This window comes from Etheostoma cragini, chromosome 9, assembly GCF_013103735.1.
Source record: "Etheostoma cragini isolate CJK2018 chromosome 9, CSU_Ecrag_1.0, whole genome shotgun sequence".
NCBI lineage: Eukaryota > Metazoa > Chordata > Actinopteri > Perciformes > Percidae > Etheostoma > Etheostoma cragini.
In genome coordinates this window covers 11663170-11677556 of record NC_048415.1, presented here as the reverse complement: position 1 = coordinate 11677556, position 14387 = coordinate 11663170, and the positions used below count along the sequence as shown (strand labels likewise).

Genomic DNA, 14387 nt, shown 5'->3' with positions numbered 1-14387 from the left:
TGGGGTCCCCTGCTGGAGCTGCTGCCCCCGCGACCCGATACCGGATAAGCGGTCGAAGATGGATGGATGGATGGATATGACTTACCATGATCTGATTTAATGCTGCACACGGCGTGAGTCTGCAAAAAAAAGTAGTTGGTTACTTCACTGAGAAGATGGAGGTGTGCAGCATGTCGTCTGTAGCTCTTCACATAACAATCATTCCCTTTCCATTCCCAGTAATATTTCAAACTGATCCGCTGTCAAGAAACGCCAGAAAATGATCAGTGTCTTGGTTTGTAAACACATTTTTTTTTGTGAGCCCGTCGTCATGTTGAAAACAATCGAGCCAATACTAAGCTCGCCAACCAGCCGGCTGGCTGGAGCAAACTTTCCTATTTTACAGCTAAATGGTTGATATTTGAGGCGAGAACTAGGCAATGCAGCAACAGAATCTGGATTCATATTTGATCAGCGCTGCCTAGTTTGACAGTTTGATCAGAGTCCACAAGTAGTTATTGACCCTGTTTCACTGTGATTTTGTCCCAGATTATCTGTCTCGTGTATTACTGTCAGGAGTTGCCAGCTGAATTTTTAATACGGGTCCCACCCTCAAATACATTCCACAGTGTGTACATAACACACTGTTGATAAATATGTCACTTTATTAACTTTACAAGTATTTCTTATGTATTGTGTATCTGCTCTCTTGTAATACTTAGGTATTAAGTCATTTGTTTGGAACATGACAGGCATGTTAATGGTGTTTAGGTTACTAGTTTTACACATCTTGCTTAACAGGAACCCTAACCCTAAAGAAAGATGTCATTGCAAAACCTGAATCTTATGTCCCGTTTAAAACCAAAAAAATGTTTGCGGTAATAAATTGGACTTTTTGTCGTAGAAATGTTCTCTATTTGTTAAAGGTTTCTTTTTTCCCCTAAGCACTTGAAGGACCTGTGCTTAAAAATGTCATTTTTTTTCTGTTTTGTTTTTTTTTTACAGTGAAGGAAAACTGGTTGAGAGTGCTGCCATGATGTAATTTTTCTAACGCTTGATCCACACTAATACAGTTGTGTTTTTAAAACGTACAGTATATCTTTTGCTATGTTTCCACTTTTCCACACTACTATGGCATTTCAGAGCTCCGTCAATGGAGATGTTTGGAAACACTGCTGATCCTATTTAAGTTTGAAACTCTGGGGTTGCATTGTAGTCTGGACAGGCAGAAACAGAGAACTTTGCAGAAGACGACACGTCCGTCAGTCTTATCGGTTACGTAGGCTTACATACCTTTGAGTAACAGTTTGACCTCGTTGTCGGTCAAAGCAAATAAATCCCTGGTCCTACTTTTCGTCAGAAGTATTCAATTCTTTTTTTTGTTACTAATACATCCACAATTTTAAACAAACTCCTGCCTTTTACAGCGGTATGTGTGCTTGCCTAGTGTATGCGAACGGTCATTTGATATGCGTTGTCAGATGTGTTAATATGGACTGAGATCATTTCTGATAAGAAGCCTAAATACTGATAAGAAGCCTTAAAGCGTCTGTTATTCCAGCCCCCACCCTCCTGCTATTGTTTTGAACTACACTTACCAAGGGGGGGGGGGGGGGGGGGGCAGCGGGACAGAAAGGCTGAGGTCTAATTTATTCAGCTGCCTCCCCCTATGGTGAGTGTTGGTATGCTTTGCAACTGGGACGTGTGCCGGTGCATCTGTGACCTAATGAAGAACCCATTGGATTTCTGATGCCATAAGACATCATGTGATACACCTAAAGGGATGGAGGAGACCACACTTTGCTCCTGCACATACCTCATGTGATATATATCACAAAGTCTGGTTCAGTAATATCAGATTCAGTAATATTTACATTTAAGGCATTCACCTTTCTCCAGATTAGTTTGCAGTGTGTGAGCAGGTATAGGAGCTAGGTATTAAACGGGAGACATGCTGAGGATGGAAGAGGTCTCAGTAGTCTGTATCAAACCAAAAGGTGGACTGTTTTTATAACTAGTCCTCAGTAAAGAACTTAACTGTGTCACAGCGTGATGGTGGCTCTGACACAGATGTCTCGGTTTAGAGGCGCTGGCCCCGGGGTAGGAGGCATCAAGAGTTGGAATGTGCTGCCTTGTGGTCCTGGACAATTTGTTGGAGGGGGTATGAGTGCATGTGTGCACTGCTGCAGTCTGCAGGGAAGGCCCATGTTGAGGTTAACACAGCAAGCGGTCCTTGTATAAACCGCCACATGTCTTCCCCCTTGAATAAAATGTACAGTTTGCTTTGTTTTCCTTGGACACCAAATGGCAACACATTTGTGTTTTGTCTCCCTAACATTTCTTGTAACTCCTTCAGACTGAGGCTGTGACTGTATGGATTTTATCCCCTATACCAGGTTTTATACCGTGGTAAAGAAACAGTGTGACAAAGGACGACGACCTCAGGCAGGTAAAACTGGCTGCTTGAGAATCAGCCAATTAGGAGCGGCACCGCGCTTTGCTGCTCTTTGAAGAAGACGGCTGTATCAACACAGTATGACAAATGCACTCCTATACCTTTCACCAGCAAAAAAAAAGAAATGAAAAAAATGTGGTGAGGATTTCCTCACCGTGGGATTGTCACATCACTGCTGTGACGCGGTTATCAAAGCCCTACTTTAAACTAGATCTTCTGGTCACTTGACAGGGCAATCTGATCCGACCCGTATGTCCCTTGTTTCTGTGATTGATTAAATTAAAAAAACATCCAGCCAAAGCTGGATGGACTTTTTTTTTTACTCGTCCCAGATGTGGAAATGGAGGATTGGCTTCTTGCTTTGTTTATAGACCACACAAGAGAGCGAGTCGTCAAGGCAACTCCTTTACCTTGCTGTCATCACAGCCGTGTGGATCTGTCATGCATCACCTCCAAACCCATGTTAGATGCTAGATTCAACAAGAATTCCACTGACCTGACATGTTTGTCTCAAGTCTTATCTGCCTTATGTGTTTCATTCAACAAGCTTTTCACGCTTCATTTAGATGTCTAGTGCACATATTTGACAATGGATCTCGTCCTAACCACTCTTACTATAGAATCATTTTATTGAAAGGCCACTGTACAGTCGGCACACGGAGACAAATTATTGAAAAACTACTCTGGTGGATGTAAACACTTGTGGAGATAAATTTAGATTTTTTTTTTTTTTTTACTGTTATTGTTCTATATTTGCATTGTTGGAGGGAGCATGAGATTTAAGATTTTCATTGCCAACGACTACTTTCTATGGTATTGTTGATTTGTTTACTGTAACCTAAAGGAACAGGGACAGTCTGAGTTCTTTGCCAGTACATGCAAAACACTTTTTTTTTTTAAATTAAAGTTTAGCTTTCAATAAGGCGTATTGTGCCTCTGGGCTCGCAGTGTCTACCTTTTGGCAGACATTCGCAGTGAATGATGCCATTTTGTACGAGTCGTGCTAGAAGTAAATTACTGGAGGGAGGGGGGGGGGGCTGAATCCCGCCCCCTTGTTCGCCCTGTGAGGGAGCGGGTTTTAAACGCTCCGCTCTATGCATGCAGACAGACAGAGACACTCGTGTGTTAACACTCAGCGGAGGTACTGCCAAAACACTATAAAGAAACGGAGAACATGCGGTGCAAAAGGATCTACAGTCTGCCCTGCTCGCCTGGAACTTCTCCGACATATTCAGGCCATTTGATGTCTTACAGGGCGAGATGCAGCAGGTAATGGACTTTTACATAGCTTACGGTCTCTGGCTTTCGGATGACTTACCATTATATGCCCTGTGTGGTTGTCACAATATTTGGGTGTATTGTCCTTTATGGTCAACGCATTTGGTTTTATGATTTGCTTGTGTTTCATTGAGGATCCACATTTTTTAAGTTTAGACTTGCAGTTAAATATAAGAAACTCTTTGTGGCATCTATTTAACTTTAATGCGCGTGCATCCGAGTGTTTAATGTCACTCTGTTGAAGTCCAGTCTGTACCATGGACGTTTCCTCTCGCTCTGTGCCCTGTGTGTTTTAACTATTTTGCCATCAGCTGTTTGGTATGCAGGCCACTCGTGTTATGGCACAGCCAACACATTTTCCTTTTAATCTGTGTATCTGTGGCATCGGTGTGGTGTATCAACGGGCTGCCCCCAACACTATGGACTACGTGCGCTCCGTCACACATACACATTCTGGAGTCATGCTGGGTTGTTGTTGTTGTTGTTGATCACTGTGTGGTCACGTACAATGCTCACTTTTTTATTTTATAATATTTTAAATTAATATGTGATTACTGCAGTTGATGCTTTGGGGACCCCCTCCTCCCCCTATTTTCCCTGTTCATCAAATTTATCATGTTATCATTTTTCTTTAAAAGACTCAAACGTGAATGCATTTTTTTTTTAATATAAACGTTTGTAGATTCAATATGTGTATATGCCATATGTTTCTCGCTAAACTTCTCACAAATGAGTTCCAAACACACGCTGCTGTGGGCACATGATGTTCCTCTCAGGTCGCCGATGGTCCCAGCTTCATGGCCAGAGCGCCGTCTAGCGGCGTGTTGGGTTTTACATCCACATCCGAGCAGGGCGGTGATTGTGCTGGGGGAGAGAGAGAGAGAGAGAGCGCGCGCGCGTTATATGTTCAGGAGGATACAGATTTATATTCTTTCCGCGAGGTAAACAATGAAACTTGGCCTTTTTTGTTGTTGTTTAATGGTCTTTGGTTTGGCTTAGTAAGTTGATCGTCTGTTAATGTGGAACACGTTTTCTTTCTTTGTTTCTTTCCTGAAGAGGGGGGAGGGGACGGGAACGAAACGTCGGGCCGCTAACAAGTGATTTGGAAACGTGTTAACAAAGGTGGGATGTGGTGTGGCCGCTTCATATTTCACCAGAACACGATAAACTGCATGTTTTTTACTCAGAATGGAGAACAACGAGATTTGACTGACATTTTTACGGGATCGCTGGCGGTGACATTAGCCACACCCGGAATACAAGTCCTGCAGGAGAGGAGACCCACTGCTGTGGAATCTGATTTCACTGCTGGCATGCATAGATCACATACCGCTGCGACTCGTTAATGATATCGGGATTTAAAATATAAAACTATACTATAAAAATATCGGTGGGCAGTGTTATTGGGGCTCCAGCTGCTGTTTCTGCACGGACGGCTGCTATGTGCATTTTACTTCATTTAAATGTTTACAAATTAGCTGTGACAATGTATTGTTTTTTTCATTGTATCCATATGCGGTCAGACTGTATTTTATCCCAAATTGAACCCCTGGTTTTATTCACACTTTGTCAATTTTATTTGTGTAGCCACGTGTCACATAGTACCTCTCTAAAGTTATTAAACGGTGGCTTTTGTAGGTTTTTAAAAGTGTGAACCTGTGACACTTTCTATTTTTTTTTCTTTTTCATTTATGGTCTCAGTTTTGGTTAAATCTCAAATCTGTTGATCTTGTTCTCTGGAAATAGAGCTGACGCTTCATCTACACATCAGATAATGTGTTTTTGTTTACTTCTGAAGTACCACGGAAATCCTCTTCTTCAGCTTTGTCTCTTCATGGACCACATCTGTGCTGTTTGTGAATGTGAAATGAGCTGATCTTATCTAAAACGCGTGTAGACATAAGATGGGATAACTCATGCTAATTCTATCTCTCTTTGTCCTCACAGTGCATCTGGTGCCAGTGTTGTTGCCATCGACAACAAGATTGAGCAAGCAATGGTGAGTTTATTTACGGATGTAAAAATGTGTTCTGCTTACCCACTGTCTCTGCTGAGGCGAGTAACATCAAACTCACTTTTAATAAAGGACATTTAACATAGTAACCTGTATTTAGTAGGGATTTTGATTGTTAATTTTTAGTGATGATAGCCTATTTGGGACTGCTTAACAATCCAAGTCTTTTGAAACCATTATCGATTCTTTTTTATTTCATTCATCCACATATCAATCATTCCTTTATTGCGCACATCTGTTTTTAGATATAAAGTTATATGACCAAAAAGGCTCAATAGCAGTAGTGATAAGCTTTTTTTTTTTTTTTTTTTTTTTTTTTTTTTTTTTTTTTTTTTTTTTTCTCTCTCATTTTGGAAACAGGTCCCTATAGAACCGGGTCCAAGACCCATCCCTAGCATTCACTTAATGAAAGATTTCTCATTTGCCGCCCCCTTTTAGTAGACTTTTCTTTAAAAACAAAACACACACACTAGAAAATCAACCAAATAAGTTATTATTGCCCCTCAGGGCATTGAGAATTCAGCGCTTAAAAAAAAAAAAAAGATAACACATTAAATTTAGAGATGTAATGTGTTCCTTGTTTGAGGATGTAATCTGCTTAATTTGCGTGCAAATTTTAGTTTCCCTTTTCTCTGTCTTTCTTCCAGGACTTGGTGAAGAGCCACTTGATGTATGCTGTTCGTGAGGAGGTGGAGGTGTTGAAGGAGCAGATCAAGGAGCTGTACGAGAGGAACTCTGTGTTAGAGCGCGAGAATGCTGTGCTGAAGTCCCTGGCCAACACAGATCAGCTCGGCCAGCTGTCCAGTCAGCTCAACCATGGCAGCAGCACGTCGCCGACGCTGCAACAGCAATACCCGCTCGTCACAAACAACAACAACAACAACACCCCCCCCTTGGCTCACCACGAGGGGAGTCAGAGTGTCCCTCAACAGCCTAACATCACCTCCGCGTGATCCCCGTTCCCTCAGTACACATGCTCAAACACAAACGTCCCATGGGCAGGAACAACTGCTACTCTCCCCTTCATAAAGCAAAAGGCCCTGCTCTGCGTTCAATATGCTCCATTTGAGGAAACCTCAACATCTGTGTTTGGCCACCAAGAGCCATGCTTCAATGTGTGCATGTTGCCGCCACCAGGCTTTACATTGTTAAGACATTTACCAACCCTCAAATGTCTTATTCTGTCCCATGGCTGCAAGAAAGCTGAAAGAGGAGGGGCAGGGGGGGCCGGTGCACACCATAAAACTGCATGCTGTTCTCGTGCAGGAGGACGAGGGTCAAAGAGCACAGCAAGATTGATTTGTTGGGGCAACAAGGGGTGGAGGGCGGTGCAACCCTGTGAAGGGGCTGTGAAGTGCCGGGGGTCCTGTGATATCCAGCAGGGACGGTCCTCCTAGTGTCCCCAACCCTACACCACTCCAGGTCTGGAAGAGGCCAGAGTGCCGAGGGAGAAGTGAGGGAAATGATTCGTCGTCCATGAGCAGGGGAGAAAGCCGGCGGGTGCCTCGGCTTGAGTGGAGAGAGTCGAGAGCCTCGGTTGTTTAATGCTGCAACAAAAGCTTGTGTTTTTCTCAGAGCCACTGTACTTTGACATGAATCATAATACTTTTTTCATTAGTTCAGTTTTAGTATTTTCACTTATTTATTTCAGGGCTGCTATTTTCATAATGTAAATGAACAATGTCATGGAGATACTCATTTAAAAAAAAAAAAACTTTCTCTTTGGTCTTTTTGGTATTTTAGAATCTGTCAGGTATTACATTTGGTAGTCTCTCTTGCAACAAGTAGGCAATAAGTTCCATTATAGACAAAATGTATTTCATGAAATAGTGCTAACACTAAAGCCAAGCTTGCATTAGGTGAAATCCAGGTTGAATGTATATTTTGTAAAGTGTAAAGTATTAAGAGCATGGAGGGTTTGTACAGGGGAACTCCTGTTGTTAAGATGTGATGGGATGTTTGGATAAAGAGAACTTATTAATTTACTTTCTTTGTCAAAACAAAAAAGATTAAATTAATTTGGGGGTTTGGTCAGGGGGATAAAAAGCTGTGAAAATTGTTTGACCTACTTTATAACCAAAGATTCAAAGCTATGTAAATCTCCCCCCTCCCCCATTTTTAAATGCACACTTATATATTTTTTTCCTACTATCACTTTCCCTATATTTTTGCGCTGTTTTGCATGTTCTGCATGATCTATAATCAAACCATTTCTTACCTCATGTTTTCATCCAGAACTTACTTTTTGTCAAGTTGTCAGTCTGTGAAATGATTTATATGAAAGAGGGCAATGGGCAGAGAGGGCGGAGTAAGTAGTTGAGGTAAGAATATAAAAGAAAAAAGTGACATGGTGTTTATCAGATGGAGGGAAGGGCCTCGAGCGCAAAACGTTAGTAAGAAAAGGAGCCCCGTGTATTTGGTTTTCATGTAAATGCTGTTGAATTTCATAACGAAGAAAAGATTTTGTTACATTGCAGATTTTAATGTATTTAATGAATGCAGCATTTCGATTTTGATTGTAGTGTACCAACACTTGCTAACAAAGAAAAAGAAATACTATCTGCAAAAAAACAATGGAAACTACAAAACATGTCACACTTTAAAGCTGGAACCCAGTCGATTGTGTGTGAGCATATTATGGGATGTCCTGTACTGTCACGTCTTTTGTGCCTCTTGTGCCATCGTCTGCTGTTGTCAGGCGGTTTGGTTTCTTTCTCTGTGGCTTAGACCCAAACCAAAAGGCTTGGTAATTGTACACTCAGTCATCTGTCTACAGGATGGGTTCTTTGATTTTTTGTTTTTGTTTTTTTTTAATTTAATTTTTGCAAACAGGCTTATTTCTTTTCTCATTTCTTTCGGTTCTTTCATTTGAAGGAGATGTGTACATGCCAAGTGAACTGTATGAAAGTAATCACTGAGCCTGGGAGAAAATATCTTAACAATGCCCTTGTAATGTGCTGTTCAAACTATTTTAGTTTTCAGTCAAAAATAAATTACTGTTTTATTAGGAGAATGTCTCCATTCTTTTGTTTTATTCCCCCACCAGGAAAACGCCTCCTAAAACTGGATTTATTGAATTTTGTTAAAAAATAAGTCTTCCAAGTACTGAACATTTTCCTTTTAATAGGATCATTTCTCATCACATGGAAAAACAAATTTAAACCATAAAAGCTTGCAAACATATCAATAGTATGTTTTGCATGAGGGCGTCACAATTCTCCCAATCCACATTTTGATTTAAACATTTTATTTTCAGCAGCGAGGGCAAAGCCACAATAAAAGCCGCTAGAAGGCAGAAGGCTGCTAGATTTGCATTAGTTTAGTTAATGTTAACCATGGCAAAACAATTATATAAAAAATAACTTTATGGGTGTACTGATAATTGTTATAACAACATTTCGGTTGTTTACGGTTTAGCCACCAAGCATGAGCCACTTGTCCTAATCAATATTGAAAGTGTAGGCTATACATGAATAAGTGTACATTGTCTACCAGAGAACAAAATCACTTTAGGCAACTGAACCTTTGAAGATTTGAGAGAAAGCAGTGGGGAAAAACCACAGGAGACAATTAGGCTAAGTTATTCCAAGTATTTTATTAATTTCCTGGAGAACATCTGACCAAAATGAAGATACAAAGTGACACCCAAATATACGGTACAATGCTAATCATGTCCCATTTCCAGGAAAAAACAAACAGGAAAAGAAAAATTAAGAAAGCTATAAACTCATTATAGACCTGTACAAGAAAAATAAAGTCAAGGCAGTTTAAATTCTAAATGTTATAAAAAAATATAATTATGACATATAATTGTCCTAACATACTCCGTTATGTTATTTTGTAGAGTTTATCAAATATGTAAAATGTTGAAGGAAAAAGTATAGACATTGATATTTTTAACGGAGAAACAGTGTTTATGAATCCAAACAAAAATCCCATTAAAAGAAATTCATTAGGACTTTACATTAAATCTGCATTTGTATCAAATATATTAAGCAGGAAGATTTAATGTTCAAAATGGCAACAAAAATCTGACCAAAAATACAATATGTCTATGATGTGATATGATTTTCTATTTTAATGGTTCAATCAGTAATTAATGAGGTATCCAGCCAACTCTGAGCCCATCATCTCCCCCCCACAGGAACAGGAGACTCTGATAACACTCTCTGGAACCTGGATCTGAGAAAACTGTTAGGAGGGAGTTGTTTTTCCAACATGGAAGTAACACTTCAAGGACAGGTAAAACCTTTCTAAAGAAAGAAGGAAATCTGAACCGGTAAAGAGACGGGTGTGAAATACTAATAAAACACCATCCTTCGTCACTCATCGCCTTCCAGCCATTTCAGCCATAAGTTATCGGTTCATACTTGTTAAAGAGGAGGTAATTTTCAAAGCAACTCTGTTATGTAACTTCTCCAACCGGTTTTACTTGCTGCTTCTCTTGGGGTTTGACACTATAAATCAAATTCAATGCATGTGTTGACATCCACTAACAGATGATGTCAATTTAATCACTACTTTCTAATTTGAGCAAGGGATGTAAATTATTATTATTATTATAATTATTATTATTATTATTATTATTACAACAATTCTTCCCCAAGCTTAAGTTAGTCCCTGCTGTTTAGTGCCCAAATCTTTTTTTTTCTCTTTGCAGGTGCTATCTCTGTTGTTTGATTGCGGTCGTTTTTAACAACCGTAATCAAACTTTGAGCGTCTTCCTTTGAATTTGAACAAAGACGAAGTACTTTCTCTCTAACTACTCAATCACTCATCATATCTACCTGGTGTTCAGTTTCTTGTCAGATGTGCTGCAACCCTTTCTGAGTCATTCTAACTTATTAAGTATCTCTTTATACAGGGTATGATATCATACAATGCCTTCGGGTAATGATCATGAGGGGTAACATGTTCAGAGAAAAGCAATCTCTGATCTTTATTGATCTTTGCCTGTGACCAGGAGAAAATGCAACAATATAGATGACGGTATTCATTTGCACCTTTTATTTCTTTGAAATAAATTGGTCTGTCTACAAAAAATACTGCCCCATTTTAACTGGGAGTAGAGTTGTGTTTCAACACAGAGAGCGTGCCTCAAAAAGAGTTTTCAAGAGGAAGAAATATCAGCAATTAGTGAGTAACTGAGTAATAATCCTATCAGTTGCTTGGAAGCAAAGCCTGACTCACTGACCCTTTAAAATGTGCTATCTATTATCACTAACTGCATCAATTTCATACTCCTCGTGAATACCTTGAACTTTTTTACCTGTAATCGTTAAAGTTAGAAAGTGCTGTGAAAAGGAAATAAAATGAAAAGAAAGTTTTGTCAGCAAGGCACTTATTTGCACTTTGCAGAAGAAAACACCAGCTTCTATGGAACGTTGGTTTCTATGTTTATACATGCCGCCATGTGAATCTAATTTCCCTTTTAGAGTTTTACAAAGTTACATGTAATCTGATCATTTACGTACAAAAAAAGGTGAAATGGCCCTGGCTATTCCCAGAGTTTTAGAGAGTTGGAGGGCTGACAGATCATTCAGAGTCAAAACAGTGACAGCAAAAGGCACAGTAACAACATTCAGGGCAAATGTTTTGGATGCAATATTGTTCTAGAACCTACCAACAGGAGAGCACTCTTCTGTTAATAATAATCACTTATGTGAAGATATGTACCTTGGGCTTTTAGTGGGCAGAACGTGCACAAAGGACTGTTAATTACCTTCATGTGAGACATTTTCACAGGGGTGAGATACGTCTTATGAATGAAATTCTAGTGAATCTGCTGATGGTCTGGATTACGTGTGACTTCTGGAAGGAAGCTTTTTCTCAGTTGAACATTACACTCCCTGTAGTTTTAAAAGAGAGAGAGGTGCCTTGTAGGAGAGAGAGTAGGAGAACAACGCTACAGGCCCAAAGATGGTATGTGTATGAATGTAACAGTAAAGTTGAGCCATGTGCATAATACATAAGCATTGTGTGGTACAATATGAAGATTTCAAATAAATGTGATATATTTTGTAAGACGTTAATTCATCCTTAGACTAAAAGCTTTTATGAGTGTTTTTTCTATACCACAAGTGGTTCTCTGTGTTGGATATGCAACTAGCTACATATTTGCTAAACCGTCTGAATAGAGTTTGACTTTCTTGCTGCATGGGACCAAACCACATCATCATGTTATTGACTCCTTGAAGATATAACTTTAAAGAGAAACAAAGAGAAAGGCAACGCTTGGCACATTGCTGCACACTATAAAAACACTGGATCAACTGGCCTCTGTTGCATCACCCTAAAAACTTTACCAACCCACCTACTTTCAACTAATCTCATGTGTTCATGCCACAGCGAGTGAACTCTGAGTCACAGCTGCTCATATAGAGTTGCAGTAAGAATGGGATATTTTTTGTGTCACTGGGATCAGATACAGTTCAGTAAATGCAAGACCGTGAAATCAACATTTCCTCTCCCTGTGACTTGATTATCAACTTGTCCTGACATGCGCTGACTTCTGACACTATCAAACATGTGCCAGGAATAGGAACTCTCACCACAATTCATTGTGCACAGTTATTGAGTCTAACTTTGAACTTCATGGTTTTGCTACTTTATACTTTTACTACTTTAAACGGATGCTAAATACAAATTTTACTAATTTCTCAATCTGTTATCCGTCTGTATTTTTTAAATTGTTGCTTATTGTTGTCATTGAGATGTAATTTTTGGGTTTTTAATTAATTTGAATGTTCTTTTATACAGCACCTTCATGCTTTTTTTGAACAGCACTTTGGTCAACTGACGCTGTGTTTAAATGTCCTCTAGAAATAAACTTTACTTAATCATGCATTAATCTAATAATTCTTCTGAAATGGGCCATTCTGCATAATCCGTAATTCTACTGTTGATATTTGAAGCATATTGTGATCAATACTTTTGTACTTTTACTTGATTAAGATTTTTAATGCTGGCCTTTTATTTGTATTTTGTAATATTCTTATTGTTATTCTTCTTAAGTAACAGCTCTGAATACCTCTTACACAGGTTCTATGAGGTTGGAATTAGCAAAACCATCTAGATTAAGACATAACAACCTTGCTGTAAGGAGTTTAGTACTGCCCTGTAGAAATTCAACAATGGTTGAACTTTATACAATTGAACTTGTACTAGCAGCACCCATGGGGGCTTTTAACATATTTTCAGAGAGTAATTATGTTCAGAGATATGTATGTCCTCTCTGCAAAATGTTCACTAGGGATAACTGTGCAATGATCTGCGTCACCCAAATAATCTCTAGTGTCATATAACGTCACACAGTACATGAAGGGAAGAAAGTGTTGATCTATGCTTTGCTGGAACTGCTTACATTGTGTGTGTGTGTTTGTGTGTGTTTGTGGACAATTACTCACCATTCAGTCATTTGCAACCACACCCAGCATCTATTGGGGATGAGATTTATAAGTGTAGCACTCTGCACTCTCTTAACTTGCCACTGCCATCAAGTGATAAAAATGTTTAATGTCAGCCTGAGTGCACGGAATAAACAGAGAATTCAAGCCTGTGTTGCCATCAAGTGAGGATGATATGAAAGTGATTAAAAAGGTGAAGAACCAAGCAAAGGCTACATGTTTTATAACATCCACAGGTTTTATAGCCACTTGATTTATACTAGAAATTCACTTTGAAAGAACAAAAAAAGTTTTGTTCTTTCAAAGGGAATTTCTAATATAAATTAAATGATGATGGGATGACATTTCACTAAGATTGTAGGCCTACTTTGGATGATCGTGTAAAAAATAAAAATTGATTGATTTGTTGATTGATTGATAGATAGACATTATCTGGTCCTTTCCAAGAACAACACCCCTCAAGTCAATTGTTGTGCAAAAACTTCAAGGATTGTAACATCCTGTCCGACTAATCAATCTGAGAGTATAGCCTCTATTTGATCATCATTTAGATGGATGGCACTGGGACATAATTGTATCAAAACTAAGGAGGAGGGGCACTGGTATTGTGCATGATTGATTGCTCATCACTATGTAGTCACACCTGCACTTTACCTGCCACGACAAGAAAGAAGAAAGAAAAACCTAAAAGAGTAGCCTACATATTCAGCTTTTTGAAGGCTATTTTATATCAGTCCATATATCCAAATGTAAGGTTCAATTTGATTTAATTTGAAGTTTAGGTCATGGTAATGCATAGAAACCCAATTTTCCCTCACAGTATATTTCTCCTAGGAGTTTTAAAGTTGGGAAAATAATTGTATTCTCTTTTTGACAGTGTAACATATAAATTGTGGATCATCTTGTTCCCCGACCTTTATTGAAGGTATCCAAGGTTTTCACTGGGTGAAATATTTCAATTCTCAAGAGTACATTATATTATATTTATATTATACGTCTATTTTATCAAAGACAAACAGTGTCATTACTTACTCGCATTATATATTAGCCTACTCTGTTTATATAGGCTATCCTAGACAAAATGCTATACTGTTGTCTTGCTTTTGTATTTCATTTAAGTTTAACTTCTATTTTTATCTATTTAGTTTTACACATCTCGTATTATTATTTTCACTTTATCTATTTATCTGTAGTTAGGCCTATGTCTGTCCCTGCTACTGCTACTGCTACTGCTAACAACAACAACAACAACCAC

The 14387-nt window shown here is 39.0% G+C and overlaps 1 protein-coding gene across 3 annotated transcripts in view; it reads left to right on the top strand.

Moving 5' to 3' along the window:
• tsc22d2 (TSC22 domain family 2) overlaps positions 1-8733 on the top strand; it is a 36402-nt gene extending 27669 nt beyond the window's left edge. For all 3 annotated transcript variants that reach the window (XM_034881373.1, XM_034881374.1, XM_034881375.1), the window contains 2 exons: positions 5660-5711; positions 6374-8733. In XM_034881373.1, coding sequence (XP_034737264.1) covers positions 5660-5711; positions 6374-6679 — 358 coding nt within the window. In that variant the 3' untranslated portion in view covers positions 6680-8733. The remainder of the gene's footprint in view (positions 1-5659; positions 5712-6373) is intronic.
• Positions 8734-14387: the final 5654 nt, after the last annotated feature.